Raw genomic sequence first — 23,697 nt, 5'->3', positions numbered from 1 at the left:
ACTATTTTACATTGATGAGAGTAAATGCATCTTATTGTTATATTCTGTTCAAAAACAGATATTTTATTTATTTATATATTTACTTCATTCATAACCCCCCTTTCTGGCAGTCTTCAAGCAGCAGCTAGATGAACATTATGTATTAGGCTGATCCTGCATTGTGCGGGGGGGGGGGGGGTTGACCTAGAAGGCCTATATGGCCCCTTCCTACTCTATGATTCTATGCTTCTCCCCAATGGCAACCCCCCCAATGCCTTAAATCAGTGGTTCTCAACCGGTGGGTCGCAACCCCTTTGGGGGTCGAACGATCCTTTCACAGGGGTCGCCTAAGACTCTCTGCATCAGTGTTCTCCATCTGTAAAATGGATAAATGTTAGGGCTGGGGGGTTACCACAACATGAGGAACTGTATTAAAGGGCCACGGCATTAGGAAGGTTGAGAACCACTGCCTTAAATTGTCCTTCTTGCCTATATTTTATTCTCACAACAACCCTGCGAAGCAGGTTAGGTTGAGATTATGTGACTGATCCAAGGTCACCCAGTAAGCTGCCATGAATTTATACCCTTTTCCACCAAAAGCTCTATGTAGAATTGTAAATTCATCCGCCGCTTCTTCCTGGACCTTATTTTTAGTAGAATGAGCTGCAGAATCCTAGTGACTTACTTGTTATCCCTCCCACCCCAAAGTTTGAATTAAAAAATAAAGAAAATCTCCCATACCACTTTGTGGGAGATTGAGGATTAGGCCAGGGAGAGCCCCCCCCCCCTTAGAGCTCCTACTTTCCTTTTGCTTGTACCTCCCATTTTTAGTCAGCTTCAGAAGCCTCTGTGCTGCTTCCGCCACCATTTCCAAAATGTTCTCAGTATTGTTCTCTGTTTGTAGCTTATTCGATGGCCATTTCACTATAAAAAGTTGATGAATGAAGTTTGGTTTTTCCTGGTGATCCTATGCACATGTTGTTGTTTTTCCTTTTTTTTTTGGTAGCTACAACACCATCAAAGAATTGCAGCTGTTCGGAGGACAGGTCTACCTCCCATTAAGAAGCAACTGGTAGATCTGTCCTCCAAGGAGGAGAGGTCTATCCAATACTTCCATAAACCAGTCTTCTATAAAGGACAAGTCCACCCATTGTGGCTTAATGGGAAGTAGATCTGCCCTCCAAACAGCTGAAATTCTTTGACGGTGTCATTGTAGCTACAAAGACATCACCCTCAAAACAAAAGGAAAAAATAACACATGTGTAGGATTGCTAGGGAAAACAAACTTTATTCATGAACTGTTTACCAGAAAATTGCCATCAGGTGAGCTGCAAACAGAGGAAACTTCTGGGAACATTCTGCAAATAGTGGTAAAAGTATGGAGGCTCCTAAAGCTGGTACAAAATAGCAGGTGCTAGAAAAACAAGCTATGACCAGTAACTACAATGAGTAAGATCTCTAAGGTGGGGGAGAAAGTTTTGCTGATTTATACTTCAATGCACTACAAATGCTCTTTTATCAAACTACCATGTTTAATAGTGCACTGAAGTGGTCTTGATGAAGGCTGTGCTTAAAATTGATACGATACCTTCACTTCCACCGAATCACGACTTGCCACACTTAGATCTTTTGGTGGAAAAGGGCATAGCTGTTCTTAAAATTTTATAATTCTTCATCAGGCAGGTGAAAGAAGTACAAAGCTGCTGCCAAAGCTGACTAACATTTCTGTATTGTTAGCTTGTCATGGAGAAAAGCACAGATGGCATTTCAAGGGGAAGCCACCACCATCGACATTTAGTGTTTCTTACATACAGCTCAAACAGTCTAGAGCAGTGGTTCTCAACCTTCCTAATGCCGTGACTTTTTAATACAGTTCCTCATGTTGTGGTGACCCCCAACCCTAACATTTATCCATTTTACAGATGGAGAACACTGATGCAGAGAGTCTTAGGTGACCCTGTGAAAGGGTCGTTCGACCCCCAAAGCAGTCTCGACCCCCAGGTTGAGAACCACTGGTCTAGAATCTCACCTGTCACTCTCAATGAAAATTTTCATGCAGTATAGCGGGGATGTTAACATGTAAAGCAGCCCATTAACTTGCTAGCGTTTGCATGTATCTCACGACACTGGGGCAATCTGTCTACACAAGAAAAATATGTTTTAAATAGCAAATTACCCCAACATTAAATGTTTATTATACAAGCAAAGATCTTAATTTTTAAAAATCTATGGGGCCCGGGTAAAATAAAATCTATGGGGCCCGTTTATAAGGGGCTTGTTTATAAAAGAAAATGCTCAGTGGAAAAAGGAAAAAGAGAAAAATGAATTAGAAATTAGGCAAAAAATCAGAAAAACAACTAATGACTGATTTAAACAATGAAAAATTATTGAAAGAATTAAATAATTTACAAAATCAATTAACAATGCTCTATTCTAATCAAATGGAAAAAAATCTAAAAATATTAAAAACAAAAGAATTCAATAGTGCTAATAAAAGCAGCAAATGGATGGCCTGGAAGATCAGAAACAAGACTCAAAATAGAGTTAATAATAAAAGATGAAAAAAGATACACTAAACAAGAGGAAATCCTGAACCAATTTGTGGAATTTTATAAATCATTATATAAACAACAAGATTTTGAAACCCTTTGCATATGCCTTTGCCTGTGGTCTATCGTCATTTCAAAGAAACTTAAAGCAGTTACAAATTGGAACATCAGCGATTGGGGATTTGAACATTGTATTCATATAGGATTTTATATTGTTCATAAAGATTTAAGATGCTAGAACATCCCGGTATTTACTAAGGACAGTCATCCTTTCATGTTTATAAATATGACTCTTTTAAAAGAAACTGTGAGGTGTTTGCCCTTATATTTTGTGGCAATTACTGTAATTTCCTCAGTATTTTACCAAGGCTTTGTGGTTGTTTATTGCTTTAATATTCTTCTTTTCTTCTGCTGTGAAACTCATGGGAATTAACGCAGGGTTCTGAGGAGGTGGCCCATCAAGGCACTATGTCTACATGCGTAGCTGCAATATGGTTGCTGTATTTTGGCCTTTCCAACAATATCCTGAAAACCATAGAGACAGTTTAGAGAGAGCAAGAGAGCATGAAGAGGTGAAGCATGAGTTGACAATCCTTTTATCCTTATGGTTCTCTCTCTCTCTGTCTCTCTGAGCTTTTTCTTTCCCTAATGCCTGAATTGGCTTTCTTGGAGGCAGAAGTTCCTCTCTATGGCTGACAAGAAGCACTCTGTTCTAAGCAGACAGATTTTATCCTTTTTTGTTTTTCCTCAATCGCCTCACCCCCTTCCACAGTCTGTGCTTTATTCCTTCCTGCTCTCTTCTACAGTCATTGTGATAAGCAGTGTACTCACCAGTCACTGCTAGTACCTGGTCACCGGTATCTCCCCATAACTGTTATTTTTTTCTGTTCTGTCATAAATGAATGTCATAATGCTCCATAAGTCTTCTATAGCACAGTCATTGGGTTTGCTGTTTATATGGTCTGCCAGACTTCACGCAGTAAAATCTTTAAAAGACATGGATAGGTTGTCAATGTCATATCAAGTCAGGAAGAAATAGCTAATTAAAAACTTGTGAGTGACCTGATAAACCAATTAGATTAAATATAGTTGTTGACCTATTTGAATTAAATCAGACATAGGAACTGCTTTGGTTCCATTTTTGTTAAGAATGTACAGTTGGCTCATTAGAAACTCAGACTTAGATGGGATCTTAGATTTATGCAGTAACACTTGAACTTCTTTTGTATCCAACTGTGGCCATTTGTGCACTGGGTCTTCTCCACAGTAAGGGCACATTACCTCCAGGTCAAATTCTCTATTGTGCACACATTTTCCTCTCTCTCAAACTCACCATGTCACAGATGAGAGAATCCCTGCAGTTTCTAAAAGCAGGAAAAGAACAACTTTTTCCCCACCTTTACAGGAAAAGTGAAGGAGTTAGCCTGTATTCGAGTTTCTCACTCCTCTTTACCTTCCCCATCCAAGTTCCACCATTTGAGATGCTTTGGAAAGGTGTCTTGCATTTTTTTTACAAGTCTAAAGATCTATTGATGCAGCAAAGGATCATGCCAGTGAAGCATCATAGAAGTGATTTTTGAAAAGCAAACAAACAAAAAAGGTGGCTGGCAATGGAAACAAAGAAGTGGTGGGCAAGCAATAGTTCCACCAGTTCCACCATTACATTAAGCCTGATCTGAAGGGCTTTTAAAAAATATTAGCAGTGAAGATCTGTCTTATTCCAGAAAAATAATGCTAAACCAGAGACAGGAAACAAAAAAGGGTCCAAAAGGAGGTTGCAAGCAAGCCAGTGGTGGGCGGGCAAAGGGGCACATAATCTCATCTAGGAATGCTTCACAGCAGAAGAAGTCCCTTTTGAACAGAAAGCCGTGGGGAAACCCCATTGTGAAACACACAGCCACACCACAAACAGTTAGTGCACAAAGGCCCTGTAACAGGAGGGGGGCGGGAAAGTGTCATCATTTTATATATCTTGGGAAGATTTATTTTGGAGATATTAATGCTATTCTATATCAAACTCATTCTTTAGTTTGTGAATGTAGAAAAGTTGGTGCTTCTCATTGGACCAACCATGGGAAAAACATTTACAAGTAATGCAAAAATCCTAGTGTAGTTAGAGGAGGATAAAAAAAAATGTGAAGTGCCACCTATTTTAAAACTTGTTAATTCATTGTGAGGAACTAGGAGGGGCTGCTGCAAGCCTATCACTGTAATTTTTTTCCTGAGTCTGTATTAAATATAAGATTTTTAAAAATACATTGGTAGAATGTTTGAACTAGAATTCCACTGGTTGATTTTGAAGTAAGACCTAATTTGAACAAGTCAGCCTAGTCCAGGGGTAGGGAACCTGCGGCTCTCCAGATGTTCAGGAACTACAATTCCCATCAGCCCCTATCAGCATGGCCAATTGGCCATGCTGACAGAGGCTGATGGGAATTGTAGTTCCTGAACATCTGGAGAGCCGCAGGTTCCCTACCCCTGGCCTAGTCCATTGGGGAGGGGGGAGGATAGTTTCACAGTAGCTGGAGAAAGTGCAACCCTGCTGCCTCACACTGCAACCCTGCTGCCTCACAGCAGTACAGGCTGTGAGAAAACAGAAATATCCCCAGTCCCCCTGAAACTCCCCTATGCTGGGCTCCACCACACTTGGCCTAAGTTGACGCCAGAGGGGGAGTTCCCATGATAAAAGCCCCCAGGAAACTGGCTAAAGACACTTGGCCTAAGTTGACGCCAGAGGGGGAGTTCCCATGATAAAAGCCCCTGCATTCTGATTGGTGGAGCAACCAGCTGTCTCAGAGTGGGAGGACGTATCTCTCTGTGGAGAAAAATTTTGTGAGCTTTTGGATTTGGATTCCTGCAAGGTAGCATCAATCCCTTAACTGTGGGTGTTAAACATCTACTCTGAGGGGATTTCAGTCAGGGAGTTGATCTGACTTGAAATATACTTGGGTGCTGTGTGGTTTCCGGGCTGTATGGCCGTGTTCTGGCAGCATTCTCTCCTAACGTTTCGCCTGCATTTGTGGCTGGCATCTTCCTCTGAAGATGCCAGCCACAGATGCAGGTGAAACGTCAGGAGAGAACGCTGCCAGAACACGTCCATACAGCCCGGAAACCACACAGCACCCAAGTGATTCTGGCCGTGAAAGCCTTCGATAATACATTGAAATATACTGTCAGCATGTACTTATAGCAGAAAATACTCAGACAAGAAAATTGGGAGTTTTATTTTGTGGTCAAGGCTGGAGGTGGAAAAGTAGTGAGACTCCATGGATGACCATAAATAAAGGGAAGGGGATATATCTTCTGGATGTAGAAGAAAAAAAGGGCTTGGACAGATTTATGGAGGAGAAGTCAATCTATGGCTACCAATCTGGATCTGCCTTGATCTCAGATTGCAAATGCCTTAGCAGCCCAGGTGCTCAGGAGCAGCAGCAGCAGCAGGCCATTGCTTTCACCTCCTGCATGTGAGCTCCCAAAGGCACCTGATGGGCCACTGCAAGTAGCAGAGTGCTGGACTAGATGGACTCTGGTCTGATCCAGCATGCTAGTTCTTATGTTCTTAATTCCAAAATCAGTTAGAATGGGAATTATACACACAGGTGGATTCCCAGTCTGGCACATTAGTGTTCTGCTATAGTTATTTCAGGAGGGAGATGTATGTGAAGTGGGTAGCTAACAGTGTCAGGGATGTATGTGTATTGTGTGAAAGGGTACCAGGTTGTTAGAATCCAAAATCACTGTGAATCCATTAGCCAGTAACTGTACCATTTTAAAGTAAAGAACCTGTCACAATATCTGAGCAACTGAAGAAACTTATAAAGTTTGGTTAAGAACTGTGTCTGTGTCAAAACTGATGTTTGTGTATAGTTACACAATGCCTGCCTGATTTCCATCTACTGAAATATCTCATGATCCCATCTAGTTTGTTCAATACATTTTACTTCATTGAACTTGCCTCAGTTCTTGTTGGTGTCTTGAAAGGGGGAATTTGGCAGAGGGAAAAAAAGCTCCCTTCACTTTTTGGAGTTCCTAAGGCTCAGCAGACCAGCATAAGATACCTCATGCATTACCATCAAAACAGCTCAGTCATTAAAAAAAAAAGGTGGGGAAACCTGCCCAGCATGGTTAGGAGGCTGCCTGAGCCTGCCACAAATAGTTAGGAGGGTGAAGAGTCGGTGACAGCAAGGAATAATTTTTTATTAATCATTAAGGTGCCAATGGACCTGTGTTAGTTTTGCAGCCACAGGCTGAGGCAGCTATCCTACCAGTATTTCAGAAGTATCTGGAAGGAAACAGAATCCCCCAGGCCTGATTCCTAGCCAAAATTATAATTGCTTCTGGCTGTCTCTCACATTTTCTCCTGCTTTTCCTCCAAGCAACTCAGGTTGGCTGATGTAGTTCTGCCCTCCTCTATGTTCTCCTTTCAAGAAACCTGAAAAATTGGTTAGACAAGAGCAAGAATGGCTGGTCCGGTTCTACTCAGTGAACGCCATAGCTGAATGGGGTTTAACTGAGGTCATCATTGTCTGATGTTAATCATTGCACAACACTGGCTCTCCTTGTCTTCATCGCTGTTGATCTTTAAAAAGTAGCTCAATTAGTGGGTTCTCTTTTCGAATGCAATTAAGTTACAGACAGTATGGGTCAGGGGAAAGTGTCATAATCTCAATGAGGATACAACCGCCACAGTGACACCCAAAATTCATGACAGATGATTCTGTATAATAAAAGATCTCTCCTTATGATCTTCCATATTAACCATATACTGTAGAAGAACCAGAAGCAAATAAATTGGATGCTGTGATAGAGATTTGTGTGACATGAATAAACATAATTAAACAGAGATCTCTCATGAAAGTGATCACAGATAAGTGACAAGGAATGCTCAAAGATTTGCTGAAAGAGTAACAGATGAACAGACAGAGCTGTCTTAGTATATACTGAATCTTCTCTGCCTGGGAGTGACACTCCAGGGTCTCAGGTAAACAAAGGTGTGGGAGACAGGATACATTTGGCCTCTCCCTAAGAGCAACCAGTGAGAGTTGATAAAATATTGGGGGGGGGGGGAGAGAGAGAGTTGGAAAACAGCAGTTGGAAATTGGCTGCTAGGGAGTGGAGTTCTGATGGACTGAAACCGAGGCTAAAGCTATCTGACTAAAAAGTGTCAATTTTGATCCAAAATACAGTTACTTTCTCCAGTGTTACATTCATACCATGTGTGCGTAAAGTGCTCCCTTATGTCACAGCTGCCTTATGGTAATCCCAGTAAGGAGCTTTCAAGGCTAGTGAGAAGCAGAGGTGGTATGCCATTGCCATCCTCTGCAGAGTTGTCTTTGGTGGTTTCCCTTCCAAATATCAACCCTGTTTAGCTTCTAAGATATGACAGGAACAGGCTATACCAGGGGTCTGCAACCTGCGACTCTCCAGATATTCATGGGCTACAATTCCCAATTGGCCATGCTGGCAGGGGCTGATGGGATTGGTAGTCTATGAACATCTGGAGAGCCGCAGGTTGCAGACCTCTGGGCTATACCATGCCACCTCCCCTCCCCCCGGGTTCATAAATAAAAGTTAGCTTCTTGTTTTGTTTAACCCTATGGCTTGGTGTCTCAGAGAAAGAAACACATGCAAGTTAATGTATGTGTGGTGCATTGTATTCTATGGTTTATATTGTAGAGAATGAATAAATAGTGGCAGCATGTGAATAGAACAGTGTTTGAGTTTCCAACACACATAACTGTTTAAGTGAGTACCTGTGATTAAACAGGGCTGGTCTATCCTGTCTGCAGATGTCTCTGTGAGAGAGGACCTAAGGTGTGAAATGGTCATGTTAGTCGTATTTAATGCATATAGCCATAGGCTATTGCAGTATGAAAACAGAATGCATGTTGTTGTTTAAGTTTTATACCTGTGAAATGGTCATGGCTCTCCATATATTTTAAAAGCAATGAGAATGGTGGTGAGTGTGACATCATGACCTACATGCGCCCAGGCTGAACCTGAGAGAGAGAGAGAGAGAGAGAGAGAGAGGGAGAGAGAGAGAGAGAGAGAGAGAGAGAGGTAGGCACTTTGTGTGAGGAAAAAGGTGTGTGTGTGGAGGGGTCACAAATGGTCTTTCCAAACAACTGCTACGTGAGATCCTTTAAGTAGGTATGGCCAGCAATTGAACCTGAGAGCTTTCGTATGAGAAATGTATGCTCTGTCCACTGATCCTTCATGCTGCTTAAGAATAACCTACATTAAGATGCACCCACTTGAAATGCCTATTCTGAACATTGCTCCTGACTGGAAGGAAGAGAAAAGATACTAAACAACCTTCTCTTGAGGACAGATCATTATGTGGTGCCTGGGTTAATCATACCCAATTCAAAGATGCAAAATTACTCCTTAGCAGATCAGCAGTGCAGAACAGACAGCATCTTCTGTCGATGTCTGCTGTTGCTGCATACTGCTGGAACACCGACTGAATATCATAGAGTGATTATAGTTTTGCTTTTCTTTTATAGGAAGAAATCTTTCCTGTTTTCTGCTCTGTATGCTGCATTTATATTTGGTGGCCGGCATCTAATGAACAAGAGGGCAAAATTTGAACTGAGGAAACCGCTAGTGCTCTGGTCCCTGAGTCTTGCACTCTTCAGGTAAGCCTCTTCTTAAAGGCAATGCTCGTACACATTTCATGGACAGGTTTAAATAAATAAGAACATTGCAGAAATTCTATAATTATTATCCTTTCATTACTTCAGGGTTTTTTTTAGCTTTGTAACATGCCTATTGCTTTTTTCTAGAATGTCACAACAGGAAAGTAAAATATGCTCTCTAAAACCCAATCGGATGTGAATGAAAAAATTATATTGAGCTAGCAAATGGCCTTCACATTGTAAAGTTTTGCAAAAACATGTGCATTTTTCTGGAAAATGTACTTTTACAGTAGAAGTCAGAACTCAGGTTTGCTGAATTTCTCAAGGTTGTGTTGAAATTTTTAAAAAAGTGACATTGATTTCATAGCTAAAGGCAATAGCCAGGGAAGGACATTAATTTCCCCCTATACCTGAGGGGTTTTTTTAAAAAAAAATCAGCATATTGCAAACTTCAACATCAAAGGCTCTCTGATATTGAGCGTACTCCACTGGGAACAAATCTGTCAAGAGCTCCAATAAAACAAATGGGTCCTGGGCAAGCATGTTTTCCATGTGGTGAAAGCACCACCATGTGGTAAGACTATTGGTATTTAAATCACAAAAAAAAGAATTCCCTGTTTTCTGGCTGTTGTATAACTCTATCTTATTCAATGGAGGTGTTGGTCAGACCACCAGTCCTTACATATTCAGGCTTATCTTTCACATTGGGATCATGGACTTTGGCCAAGGAAAAAACAGCATACATGTTTCTCTTTTCCCTCCATTTTGTCCTCACAACAACTTTATGATAGTTTAAGGTGACAGCAGAACCTCCCAGTGAGCTTTGGGGCTGTACAGTAAAATAAGATGTATGGAAATAAATGAACATTTGCACTTTCAGTAGTCTATTTTGTACATTTCAGACATTATGGAACACTTCATTGCATTCTCTTTATTGGGTTGCTGTAAGGCCTGTTCTTCAGATTTCCTTCATGCTGAACTGGTAATGACCAAGTTCAGTTTCCCCAGACTCAATGACAGCCGAGACCTGAGGAAACCTATTATTGGCTGTCTAATTGCCATTTGTTTTATGGTTCTGGTCAGTTCATTATAATTGCTTGCTCTCAAACTCTCAAATAATTTCTTAGTAATTTCTGTTCTGTTCCAATTATTTTTTATCTTTTAGTTTTAGTCTTGTTGGGCACGATGATTTACCTTATTGCTGTCTTACTTTTCACATTATTGGCCTAAGGTGATTTTCTAGTTGAGCATACATTGAAGCAGCAAATATTATAATTGCTATAACAATTTTGATCTGGTAAGAACCTTAAAACTTTTCTCTTAAGAACAGGTATTCCGTTGCTGCTGGGTGGAAGGATTACTCTTCAAATCTCCAGATTACTGCAGTTATTCCAAAGAGATACTGTTAGGAGTTAAGGCTCTTTCAGTAATTATACTGAAGTATTTCTCCAAATAAGTATTTAAGGATGATTTAAGTATTATATCATGCTCATGAATTCCTCTTAGGTTATTTTAAAGTTTCTGAAATGTCTTCCCTAATTCTTACTTAAGATATTTCTTTTCAAACATAGGGTTTATGCTAAAAAATGAATCTTTCCCCTTTAACATGCCCCCTTGTGTTTGTAAAACACCAAAAAAATCGGGTTACTTTTCCCATTAAGCATGTTGTTACTTCAACAACAATCTCCAGTGGGACAACTTTGGGTTCCACACTGCCCATTGGGTGTGTGGTTCTGCATTTGCTTCCTTTATTATCCAAAGCCTTCCTACTTCCCCACCTTACACAAAGTCCCTCACTGCCACCACTGCTCCCCCCCCCCAAAGTCAAGCTAGGCCCTCTGCAACCCAGCAAACCTCTTCCCCACTGCCCCTGTGCCCCCAAAAGTCTCCCCCACCTCCAAAAAACCAGTAGGGCCTGTGAGGGCGGCAGAAACCTTCCCCCACCCCAAAAAGCCAGCAGGGCATGCAGGAGGCCTGACAGAGGCGTTCCCACCACCTTTCTGCCCCCCCCCCCAAGGCCACTGGGCCCTCTGCTGCCTGACGGACCCTTTCTCTGTCCCCCACCCCTAAAAGTACTGTTGGGCCCTCCATGACCCAGCAGACCCCTTTCCCGCTGCCCCCCAAAAACATCTTGTGAGACAAAAGCAGCATAAACCATCTCAAGGCAAGAAGCCCACAGAAAGGGGAGGAGGTAGTAATAATGTCCAGCTGGCAAGCCAATGAGGCTAGTGATATGCCAGCATTCAGTTAGTGAATACGCTCCGACAAGAAATGCCTGTTAAAAGGCTCCTAGTACTAAGAGCCCGGGATGCTCAGACATCTGCTGGTTCAGCTCATATCCTATTCACCAGCTGTGAACAGGGAGTGGATTCTATGATGATTGATTCAACTGTTTGTTTATCTGTTTGTGGCTGTAGCAGTTGCTTCACTGTATTTCTTCTTAACAGAACAGTATAAGGCAAGAGGTTTTTTATGCCTCCCTGGCTTGTGGAGAACTTAAAAAATAGTAACCACTATTGCAAAAATACGCACCAGAAAAAGGGCTCAAGGCTTTTTTTTCCCAAGAAAACTAGGGATGCAGGGATCATAGCAATAGAGCATTAGAATGTTGGCATTAGCAATTACCAGTTTTTAAAGGAAACCCTCCAATGGCACAGCAGGGGAAATGGGGACTTGCTGTCACATAAATGAAGTTAATTCAGTCAAAAAGCATACAAATCAGTCATAGATAACGACTGGGGGTGGGGGTTAAAAGAAAAAAGCATACAATTCAAGTTAGTCTAAGGAGTCCTTAGCAATAATCTTTGCAAGTCTGACTGGGCTGCATTTAGACACATTCTCAGTTTTGAAGAAAAATATGCAGATCTGTTCAGCAGGAGTTCTAGTGGTTCAGTGTGAACTGAACAGCCGGGGTTATCAGCTTATACCTGATTGGTACATTCAAACACAGATTAGTAAACTGTCTAATATGTCAAACTGCTCTCAGACAGATGGGGATAGAAAATATGCACAGGGAGACAGTTTATCTGCCAACTTATTCCTTTTCACTAGATTGTTGGAGTAGACCTCATACACACACGCTGATACATGCCACTGTGTGTGCATCAGGATAGCCCATGTATCAGCATCTTATGATTAGGAACCTGCTTTTTTTCTAACTGAATAAACATACGGTTATTTTCTGTGGGGTGAGAGGTCTGGAGTTTATTTTATTTTGGTTGTAACTAAATGTTGTTAGACTATTATTGTAAGCAGCCTTGAACCATGAGGAAAGGTGGGGTATAAATGTTTTAACAAACAAACAAAAATGTAAATAAATAAATGGCATGGGAATTCTCTGCCAACAATCTAGTGAATGTGTATAATTTAAGCTGGGAGGAACCTCTTACTGTAATTTGTACCCTCTCCCCTTACACAAGCAGAGGTGCATGCTTTGTGTAAAATATTGCTTGAAAGGGACTCATGCACCTCTAGATACTGAAAATCTTTAATAAGGAGGAGAATAGTGAAATGGGAGTATTTTAAATAAGAATGGAACTGTGCAATATGATCTTTCTGTTACAGCTATTCAGTAATACAAAATGTGCTATCCCATGTAGTGTGTCATACTGCAGACTCTGTTTAATTATTCTGTTCCTTTTAAAGTGTTCAGTCTTCCACATATCTATTGTTCCTAACAAAGGGGGGGAAACTAATGTGAAGTGATTGTTATGTGGAATGCAATTGAGGTTCACTCTGGGATCACTCACCATGAATGAAAAGTTAAGGTGCAAAGACAGGGGAAATAATCAGGGACAGTATTTCTCATTAACTATTTGTTGCCTTGTGTGAGATGATTTTTATATTAGTTCAGAGTCTTCTTCCCTTTAATTGTATTAGTACTACTGAATACTAAGCCGTATTGAAATAAGCATGATAATTTTGGAATATACGTGTCTTGTCTCAATCAGAGTAACACATAGGCATTTTCCGCATGGTCCAAATATCCTGGAATGGGGAGGTGGAATATCCCGGTCTGCGCATGATTTTCGCATGGCTTCTGGTCCTAAATCGGGCCCACCCAGCGAGATTTCTCTTATACCGAGGTTTTCAAAAATCGCTAGATTGGTGGTTCTTTTAAAATATCCCACGCTGCCATGCAATCACCACAGGAGAAGGATTGGTTTATTTTTCCTGCCTCACTTCCTGTTCTCCCTGCCCCTGCACCGGTCCAGGGTCTTGCCACTGCTGCCCCTTCTCCTCCTCTGCCGTCCCTGTTGGCCCCGTTCAGCAAACAGCGAGCTGGGCATTGTCCTGCTGGAGGGGCAGGGTAGCCCCTTCCTCCTTCTCTCCCTCCTGCGCTTGGATGAGTGGTGACAGCGAGGTGGAGGAGACAAGCAAAAGGAAGAAGCCAAGATGGATGGCCAGGCAGCAGCAGCAGCAAAGGGAGCCCCCGGAGCGGAACACACACACACACACCCACACACACACCCTGCCCATTTGCATTGTAAAAACAAAGAAACTAGGGGCTCATGCAAAATTAACTGGAATACGTCAACTTAATTCCTTCATGGAAATGGACAGCCATGCAAAGGGAGAAACTGAGATATAAATAACCCGGTATGTATGATCCTGGTTCTACCCCAGGGTAATTGTGGTGTGCGGAAAATGCCATAGTTGTGCTTTAAAAAAAACCCTGTTCCCTGGTGATGATCAGTCCGTGTCTTAGGAAAGGTGAGATAAAATAATCCAAAATGCAGAGGAGCTGCAAGCAGATGGGACAAGTTAGATGATGTTTGTAACTCTCAGATGGCTTGAAAGGAACTTGTGCTAATCTGGACAGTGAAAGTCTTCATTAAGAACAAATAGTAAAATGTATCTTGATGTTATTTGTAATGGTTCTTGTTGCTGATATAATAAAAATGCAATGCATGGTATGCAAATGTAACTAATACAATTATATTTGCCCATTGTAGCCTTAACATGTTTGTTGGGAGTGGGGGGTGGCAGGGGCCGTATTCTGTGTTCTTGGGTGGCTGCCCTCTTCTGCCTTCACACTGTTTCTCATTAGCCTTGTGCAGATGATCTGTTGGTGTGTTGACTCACCACATGGAGAAGAAGATGGCATGAGTGCATTGGCCCACCCTCTACTTCCATGTGATCTCTGAGTCATCTACTCGCAGGGAAAGTGCCCGTGCGAATGCCTCTTCTCATTAGACAACACTCATTTCCAAATGCTACTGATCATGGGGAGGGGCATGCACGCATGTAGGCACTTCCTTCACATATTCTGACAACTCTGCAATTGCTTAGGGGAAGGAGGCAGGCCCAGCATGCTTGTGTTCTTTTTCCATCTCGGTGTGATGACTCAATACATGGCTGCACTGCCTTCCCAGGGTTCCTGGTTCCAGATGGGCTCCCAAGATCTTCACTCCATATAGATATATGTCACAAATAAATAGATGCAAATAAATATGTTTCTGTTAATATCCTCAAGCATGATTTAACCTCGTAAAAGGGAATGTGTGTGTGTGTGAAACCACTAGCCATTTTATGCTAACAGCCTCTTCCCTAGCCTTTATGAATTGGTCTAGTTTTCTGGCATACTAATCAGTGCTTGTTCTTTGTGTTCTCTTTATGGTCACGAAGTATATTCGGTGCTGTTCGAACGGGTGCTTATATGCTATACATTTTGATGACCAAAGGGCTAAAAACGTCAGTTTGCGATCAGAGTTTTTACAATGGACCTGTCAGCAAATTCTGGGCATATGCGTTTGTTCTAAGCAAAGCTCCAGAACTAGGTGAGTGCCTCTTCTCCTTTTGAGTTCTTCTTCTTGAGAACATATTTTGTGCAGCTCAAATCCCTTTGACAGTTTTCTGTTTCTTTGCACTTTATTCTCCCCATTAAATATACACACACGTTTCAGTGTTGCTTGTGTATCATTGACATGCAGATGGCCATAAACAAGCAAGGGAATCAAGAACACCCCGGACAGAAATGAGCAGATCAAAAAAAGCTTGCTATGAGAACATCCAACGGCAGAAATAAATGTTAAAGGGGCAAGTTCATACAACCATATCCTTAGCCCATGCCGTTTTGATTTGGATTAGTAGGACTTTTGGGTTCTTTTTTCAGTGTTGTTCCTTTGCTGTGTTCTAGTCATGTCCTTGAACTGGAAAGTGGCATTCTGACAGCAACATTCACCAAAGCAGGAACTCATCAATGCAGCCACAGAAGTAAGCTTTCACGGCTTCAGGGGCACTTCTTTATCTCCCACATAGCCGTCTGCAGTTATTTATTTTGGACTAGTCCCATCAGAATCACACAGATGAGTAATGCAAGCCACCTTCTGCTGTCAACTGCAAATTGCATAACATCTGACAGAATAGGAAAACACACAAAGCAAGTATTCAGCTTCCACAGTATGGGGGTCAGGAAGTTTTTGTAGTTCAGATAACTGCAGGTTGCGTTTTGTTGTTTGTTTTGTCAGGTGAAAGAGCTGTCTTCACTTCTTAAAATATATTTTGAGAACAGGGTCGAAATGAAAGCAGTCCTTAAAATGCAGAATGTGGGGTTGTTTGCTTTCCTCAGAATCGGCAAGGTGTTCTGGAACTGTGAGTTTTGACTTCATGGTTGTGACAGATGGAACCTGTGTTTGAAACATGTGGAACTTGCCTGCCAAGTGGAAAGGAACACTCTACCACACCCTTGCATCCCTAGATGTTTAAGTGCACATATATGAGAAAATTCTTCCCACTATTTTGGAATATTTTAGTATATTTCCAGAGTGATAGTATACCCTGTGATATAGCGTCATCTGGTAAATGGGAAAGATGTCTGGAATCTCAGTCCATGAGCTTAGCAGGGGATCCTAATGGCAGTCTATGGCTAATCATCACAGTGGTAAACAACTGGACTAAATATATACCATGTGTATATTTGTGGAGATGGTAGGCTGGTGAGCGCAAGCCCACTGAATTTGAAGTATATATTGACCTTCTGTAAAAGGAAGGCATAAGACCTTAAGTCCAGGATCTTAAATTACAAAACTGCTCCAGGGGGTCACAGAATCTGAAGACATTCGGTTTAGGAGAGAAAAGAACCAAACAGTCCCGTCTTATTTGTGTTTATTCTCCAAGTGTCCACATCTGATTGAGCTTGGTCCTAAGTAACCATGTGTAGGATTGTATCCTAAAATTTCCAAATCTGGTTTGAACTTTACTGAGACAGCTGAAATTGAGAAGGGCAAATGGAATGGATTTTTAACAAGGTTCCATGGCATTTTTAGTACTCAGCTTTTCCACAAAAAATGTCGTATAAATGTTAACTACTTAAGAAAGAGAGCACCTCAGTGCCACTGATTAATTAAAAAAAACCAGTCCATACAAATGATTATCAGGCAGGTTCCCTGGAGTTGGTATAAAAATTCCCTAAGTAAATATCAATATAATTGTTCGTGTGGGTTTGTGCTGTCAAGTTCAGCTGACTTATGGCAGCCCCATAGGGTTTTTAGAGCAAAAGACATTCAGAGGTGGTTTGTCCTTGTCTGCCTGTGTGTGGTCTGAGAGAGTTCTGTGAATTGCCCAAGGTCACCCAAGCAGGCTTTATGTGGGGGAGTGAGGAATTGAACCCAGTTCTCCAGGTCAGAGTTCTCCGTTCTTAGGCCCCTTCCGCACTTTCAATCCACTTTGCAGCTGGATTTTATTGTGCAGAATAGCAAAATCCACTTTCAAACAATTGTGAAAGTGGAATGAAAGTGCATTATTCTGCATGTGCAGAAGGGGCCTTAACCACTACACCATCTGTCCCTTTTGAACCATGAATCACAAAGTAGTCTGAGAAATAGGTCTAACAAGCTGCTTATTTAGAAATAAAGGTTACTTGCATCATGCAAATAATTAATTGCAGAGTACACCTGGCTTCATCCCAAATCTCCAGGAATTTCCCAACCTGACACTGCAGACTCTAACTGTGGGCCATAACTGAATGGTTCCTATTTTTTATTTTCTTCACCAGCCATTTCAGAAGCTTTTTGGCCCCAAACCTGTCAGGTTTGTTCTAATATGCACATCAGTGTTTGCTTATCCTGAGGTTTCAGTGTGGTTCTAATTGGAAACAGGAAACAATGATTCAGCAGGCTTTACAGGGCTTGTTTCTGAGGAAACTTCACAGCTGCAGACTTCATTGAATAATGATGAATATTAAGATTATGTTGTTTCAGTGATTTTTTTCCCCCCATCACAGGCTAGGAGAAAGGAAATGTATACAGCCTTTATGTGTCAAGAGTCTATGAATCCCTACTGTTTGATATATGTGAAAACCTACTGAGATTTAGCTAAATTAGTCCTGTGATTGCTTATGGATATGTGACTTTGCATTCCTGCAGTTAATGAAGCAGTCAGGAGGCATGGGGCCTCAATGCTGATCTGGGTTGTTCTCCTGAGCATGTTTACTCTGGTTTGAACTTTATTGACTTCATGTTTTTACAATGGACCTGTTATACGGGGTAAGCCCCAACAGGCTTTTATTGCAATGCATCCTGTTTAGAGTTGAAGTATTGGTAACTGAGGCACAGTTCTCATTCCACCCCTTATTGATAGTCATGATTTGAGTTTCAAAGGATACAGATGCAGAGAAGTATATTCTGAGCCTTGGAAGTAGCCCCAGGCCCTTTTCTTCTTCCTAACCCCTGCGGCTTTAAGTTGATTGATATGTAGCAGGCAAGTAAAGGGAATTAAAAAGAACATTAAGAGACGCTGCAAAAACAGCAACCGGTTTGAACATGGAGGGAGAAGTTCACAGAATAAAAGACACGTTTCTGCAGAAGAGAATAAAATCTGACACTTCCATCTATAGACGTTGACCCAGTTCAGAAAACCACGGAACTAGTTGTGAGAGCCAAAGGAGCCCTAGGCTTGTGTTTTTCCTGCCCAACAGCATCCATTTCACATAGCAATGGGCTTTTCAAAACTGAAGAGCATTTGAAAAGTGCTTTATGATATGATGTTTTGTGAGAGAAGTGCAGCTGTTCAAAGAAAAATAAGCTAAAAATTACATCGTGCGGGCACAAGCTGCTTTTTAGTCTATTGGCAGCAAGTCCTAGTGCATTTGCCAGAAGTAGTGCATGCAGAGCCAAAGACTTCTGTTTACTTTTTGTGGCCCCCAAAAACAGACATTCCAGGTGTGAAATTCTGCTTTATTTAGACTTTGTTCTGTGGTTTGTCAGGGAACTGCTGGAGCAAAAAATATAAATGAAACGCCTGGATCTTTGTACCACAACTGTCTTTTGGGAGGAAGGGCTGATTCAAGTGTTCACCAGTCTAGGCGTTATGGTACTGTCACTGGACTATACCACTTCACTGGACTATACCACCTCACTGGACTATACCACCTCACTATTCACCACCTCACTGGACTATACCACCTCACTATTCACATAAGTAGCGCATGGGTCATAATAAAGAGGTCTTGTTTGAAACTGGTTGTTCACGTTACACGTCACTTTGGGCAGCAAGTTGGTGGGAAGTTTAGACCTGGATGTGGTATTCATATTGGGAAAATTTCAAACCAGCACCTCCTTTCATGAATGCTAAAACAGTACAGTACTGTGTGGGGCAGTTATATCTTGGGCCAGTGAATGTTCATTTTAGTAGAGCAGAAGGTCAAAACAGATGTGATGTGTCTGTTACACGGGACAGACACATTTTAGGGACAGGATCTGTGTGACCTACACCCATGTTTACTGGTCTGTGTGAAATGAGTCAGAGAATGAGTGTTGCAACTGTTGTTATTTATTATTTTGTTTATACCCTTCCTTTTTCCTAGGAAGGAATCAAAGTGGCACATGTCATTCCCCTCTCCTCCATTTTTATTCTAGCAGCAGCACTGTGAGATAGACTAGTCTGAAAGTGTGTGACTTAAGGTCACCCAGCTAGCTTCCATGGAAGAACCGGGATTTGAATATGGGTCTCCCAGATCCAGTTCTGCTAAGCTCCGGGTTAGACACATGGCCATTAACCATGTTTAGATCAAGTGTTGCATACTCTCTTAAATATGTCTTGAACTCAAGTCTTTTTTTAAAGTAAAACAATGCAATTTTGAAGCACAAGCTGATCTTTTCCTACTGACATAAACCTTATCTTCATTTCAGAAAGACCACAAAACAGATTGGCTCTGGGTTCTAAATCTCATTTGAATAGCTTCATGAATCATCCTTAACCGCAAATTAAAGATAAAAGTTCCCCAAGTACCCTGTTTGTTGAGTTTTGACAATATATCAATGTACCAAAGTATTAATTCTTTATACCTTGTACCCAGATCTTAAAAATATGCTCTACTTATTGCTTTCAGGTTTCAATTCTAATGTTTCTCTTTCTTTCTGTTTTTCTTTTTAACAGGTGATACAATATTTATTATTCTTAGGAAACAGAAGCTCATTTTCCTCCATTGGTACCATCACATCACTGTACTACTTTATTCCTGGTACTCTTACAAGGACATGGTGGCCGGCGGTGGCTGGTTTATGACCATGAACTATGGAGTCCATGCCGTCATGTACACTTACTATGCCTTGAGGGCTGCTGGCTTCAGAGTGTCCCGCAAGTTTGCCATGTTTATCACTTTGTCACAGATCACCCAGATGTTCATGGGCTGCATCATCAACTACCTGGTCTTTGCCTGGATGCAACAGGGCCAGTGCCCTTCGCATGTCTCCAACATCATGTGGTGTTCTCTCATGTACCTCAGCTATTTTGTGCTGTTCTGCCATTTCTTCTTTGATGCGTACATCGGTAAAACAAGAAAAGCAAGGAAGGCTGAGTAAAACCTAGAAGCAGGACGAAAGCCACCGCTCAGGTCACCCACAAAATAACAACACAGATTTTTTTGAGCAAAACAAAATGGCACAAGGAAATATTTGTATATGGTGCAATTAAAACTCAACAACTAAAGAGGGGGGGCAGCTAGGGTTGTTGAAACCAGTAAGTTTATGATCCTGTCTGGGTGAGGACTCACTGAATTATCTTGCATCGCAAAAAAGGACTGCTACAATAAGGTATCTTCCTTCTTGCATCTATCTGCTCTTAAAATGCAAATTTTAGGGAGGAAAGGAAAGAAAAACAAAAGAAGACAATGATTTTTCAAAATAAAAATATGAAAATAAATGGTTTCCCTGATAATAGATGACTTTTATTTAAAAAAACTAGTTATTTCTATATCCTTTCTAAACTTTTTTTAGAAAATTCAAAACATGAACAACAGGAAGCAGAGGACAGATGTAGAGTTTGTGTCACGTGAACGTATGAAGCTGCCTTGTCCTATCAGAGCATTGGTCCAGTTTGACTGGCAGCTGCTTGCCAAGGTTTCAAGCAGAGGCCCTGCAACCTAAGATCCTTTTAAAACAGGAGATCCCAGGATTTAACCTGGGACTTTCTGCATGCAGATCATCTGCTCTGCCACTGAACTATGGCCCCTCCCCAAGTGACATCAGTGTCTTTGCAAAATTGAATAGCTTTTTTACTTGAAAGGTTGACGCGTAAAAGCCCAGATGTGGAAATGCTGTTCACTATGTTGCGACCAGATCCAGTCAGTCAGCTAAAGAGCCGACTGTTCCTTGAGATACTGATGCAACTATCAACAAGTCCTGTTGAGATGCACATATCAGCAAAGTTTATTCAAGTGCATTTCCTGGCTGAAGAAAGGCATGAAGTAAAACAGGCTGTTATGCCACTGATTGGTCTTAGTTGAATTACTCGGGTCTAAAATACAAAAGCAGGAGAAAGGAATATGAGGGAAAAGGAAGGAACGGTACATCAAATCTGGCCATTTCTCAAAGCGTTCTACAGATCCTGATCTTGTGCTGTAGACAGAGTTCAAGGATCGCAGTTCCCTCTCCCCAGGGTCAGTTCTAGCACACTATTTCAGATGCACAGAATGTCTTTCAGCATGAGTACCATGTGGTGAGTTTAACTGGAAAACAGGTAGTCCACGCCCCTTGTCCAAAGTCAGTTCCATCAGCTAAGTCAGTCTGGGTCATGCAATATCTTTGGGAAGCTGAATGGATAATCTCTTCTGCTAAAAATGTGCTCCTGTGCTTGCGACCACAGGAATCGTTCCAAAAGCCATTTTGTGAATGCAAAATATGAGGGTGAGTGTGGTCTTTGGAACAGGACCCAGTGCACAAGCGTGCCCTTGTTGCAGTTGCTGTAGCTTTTTTCTTCCACCAGTGGTTCCAAGTTCGTAGCCATTGCCACAAACATACACAAAGAACCCGCCAAGTTTTTTTTGTATCCTGTCCTACAGTCCAAATTTGACGGGGTTTGTTCTCGCATGCAATATTTGCAGGCTTGCTATGTAGGAAATGCATCAGAGGATCCACTAACTATGAACAAGGAGCTGCCGTGGGTAGAAGAAGCCCGCAGCTGCTACAAGCACGGCGTAGGCCAGCAATTACAGCATTAAGTGCAATTTGAGCGAAAGGTGCAACCACAAAAGAAATTCCAGACAGCCTTTTAGAAGGTGGTGGTTCGGGTTAGATAGGAACTTCAGGAACAAAGAAACCTGTGGTATGGTACATATTTTATATTTTTATGAACTTCAAAGAATAGATATCTGCAACCTTAACGGCATTTTACAGGACTCTATGTGACTTTAGGTAACACTATGCTTTTGCATTTGCTTTTCGAGCAGTGCAAGGATGCTTAAAGTGCCCTCCTCTGGTTGCTTGGAGATTCTACAGCTGGAAGTATTGGAATTGTCATATTGGAAGCTTTATTATACGGGGTGATTCCGTTGCATCACATTAACTGTGTGGTCTAGAGAGAACTGTCTTTACTTTTTTTTAAAAAAAAAAAGAATCTGTAGAAATATATACTGTAGCATTCTTGATCACTTAAAAAGACATCTGGTTCTTCGGTCAGCTGCAGATATAAGGACAAACTATTCCACTCTGAAACTCAGAATTAGCCGAAAAGAGCCATATTTTCTACAAGAAAAACAGTAGATTGCATTATCTGTAAGATTTCAGTCTTTACAAAGCCAAATACAATGTGTTAAGCGTTCCTAGTACTTCAAAGAAACAAGTCTGTAAACTTAATGTTATAACTGTGTGTTAACATAGTGTTCTCAATTGTATCAGTTTGGTAGTTGAATTTAACAAGTAGAAAAACTAGAGGGACAGATTAGGAACTGCTGTTCTATGTAGAAAATGCATACACACCTATAACTATATTCGTAATACCCATTATTCGAGCTGTCCAAATGCAAAGAAGTTGGAAGGGAGGGAAAGAATCGGCTATTTTTTTTTCCTGGCTATTGCAAAGGATCACCATTAACGTTTTTCCTTAAATCTGATACTGAACAACACAAAGTATTTTTTGCTTCGATTGTGCTGTCTTATCATTCATGACACAGAGCTGATATATTTGTTAGAAATAACAAGGGCTTTCAGTGTTTCACTATGTGCAGAAAAATACCTGTTACATTCTGTATTATGTGGATAGTCCTTTTAAGAGCAAGAAATTCAAAAGCTCTCCAGAGCTGTCGTTAACTGTGAAAAAAAGTGAAAAAATATATCTGTCATTTAAGTTATTGATGTTCTGATATTGTTATTCATTACAAAAGGAGAGGCAGAGCATTATATTACATAGAAAATATAACATGAACTTAAATCATAGGACTCCTGTATAAGTGGAAATATTAATTAAGATGTAAACAATGTTATTTTACAGTTTTGGGAGCAGATTATATTTTACAATAAGTCTTTTTTTAAAAAAAAAACCTCACTCTTAAGTATTTTTCTGTTATGTAATATTTGAAGCAAACCCAGATCAAGTATTATAGAAAGGCGATGCCATTGGGAATTGCATCTCCCTTCCCCCCCCCCCCCCAATTGTACCATTCACTTTGGTATCTCTCACTTTTCATTTAATTTTCTGTGTAGGCTGAAAGACAGATTTCTCTCCCCCGAACCTATCATTAAATAAATGAGAAAAAAAGTTTTACAAAGGACTCTGAGAACTGCTTTATTTTTTTGCTTTTGCCAACAAAAGGATGAAACTGCATTGATTAAGAACATATATTTAGGGTTTTTTTTAATATTCTCCCACTTTGAGATTTGCATTAGTAGCAGTGACATAAATAGCAAGTGTTCATGGTACCCCATCTGAAGAAAATAAATCATCTTCACTTTTGTTGTGCAAACATACTCACAGATCTCAAACTTATCAGCAGCATGTATGACACTGCACTTGAAAATCAGTGAATTACAAGGGCAAAAACCGCACACGTTAACATGTGGGTGTCAAAATGTGGGATTGGGCATTTTTTTAAAAAAAATAATATTTAAAAATTACTTCACAGTAGTCGGTGTGTGTTTTGCAGAAGTGATGGTGGTGGGCACAAGAAAATGCATTATGACAGCACTTTTTCCTATCACGTATTGTGGATAATTTACTGATAAATTCAACATACTTTGATGTTTGTTCATTAACATTGGAACCTGGCTTTGTGGCTGAATTTTCTTTTCCATTTCAGAATTATTTGAGAATTGTTG

General features: G+C 40.9%; 1 protein-coding gene across 1 annotated transcript in view; it reads left to right on the top strand.

Annotated features, from left to right (window-relative positions):
* Window positions 1-23,469, top strand: part of ELOVL6 (ELOVL fatty acid elongase 6) — an 83,253-nt gene extending 59,784 nt beyond the window's left edge. The window contains exons 2-4 of the mRNA XM_048508840.1: window positions 9,035-9,166; window positions 14,795-14,946; window positions 19,544-23,469. Coding sequence (XP_048364797.1) covers window positions 9,035-9,166; window positions 14,795-14,946; window positions 19,544-19,968 — 709 coding nt within the window. The 3' untranslated portion in view covers window positions 19,969-23,469. The remainder of the gene's footprint in view (window positions 1-9,034; window positions 9,167-14,794; window positions 14,947-19,543) is intronic.
* The last annotated feature ends 228 nt before the right edge of the window (window positions 23,470-23,697 follow it).

This window comes from Sphaerodactylus townsendi, linkage group LG10 (assembly GCF_021028975.2).
Source record: "Sphaerodactylus townsendi isolate TG3544 linkage group LG10, MPM_Stown_v2.3, whole genome shotgun sequence".
In the NCBI taxonomy this organism is placed as follows: Eukaryota; Metazoa; Chordata; class Lepidosauria; order Squamata; family Sphaerodactylidae; genus Sphaerodactylus; species Sphaerodactylus townsendi.
The sequence above is the reverse complement of the archived record's forward strand: the minus strand, read 5'-3'. Positions and strand labels throughout refer to the sequence as shown.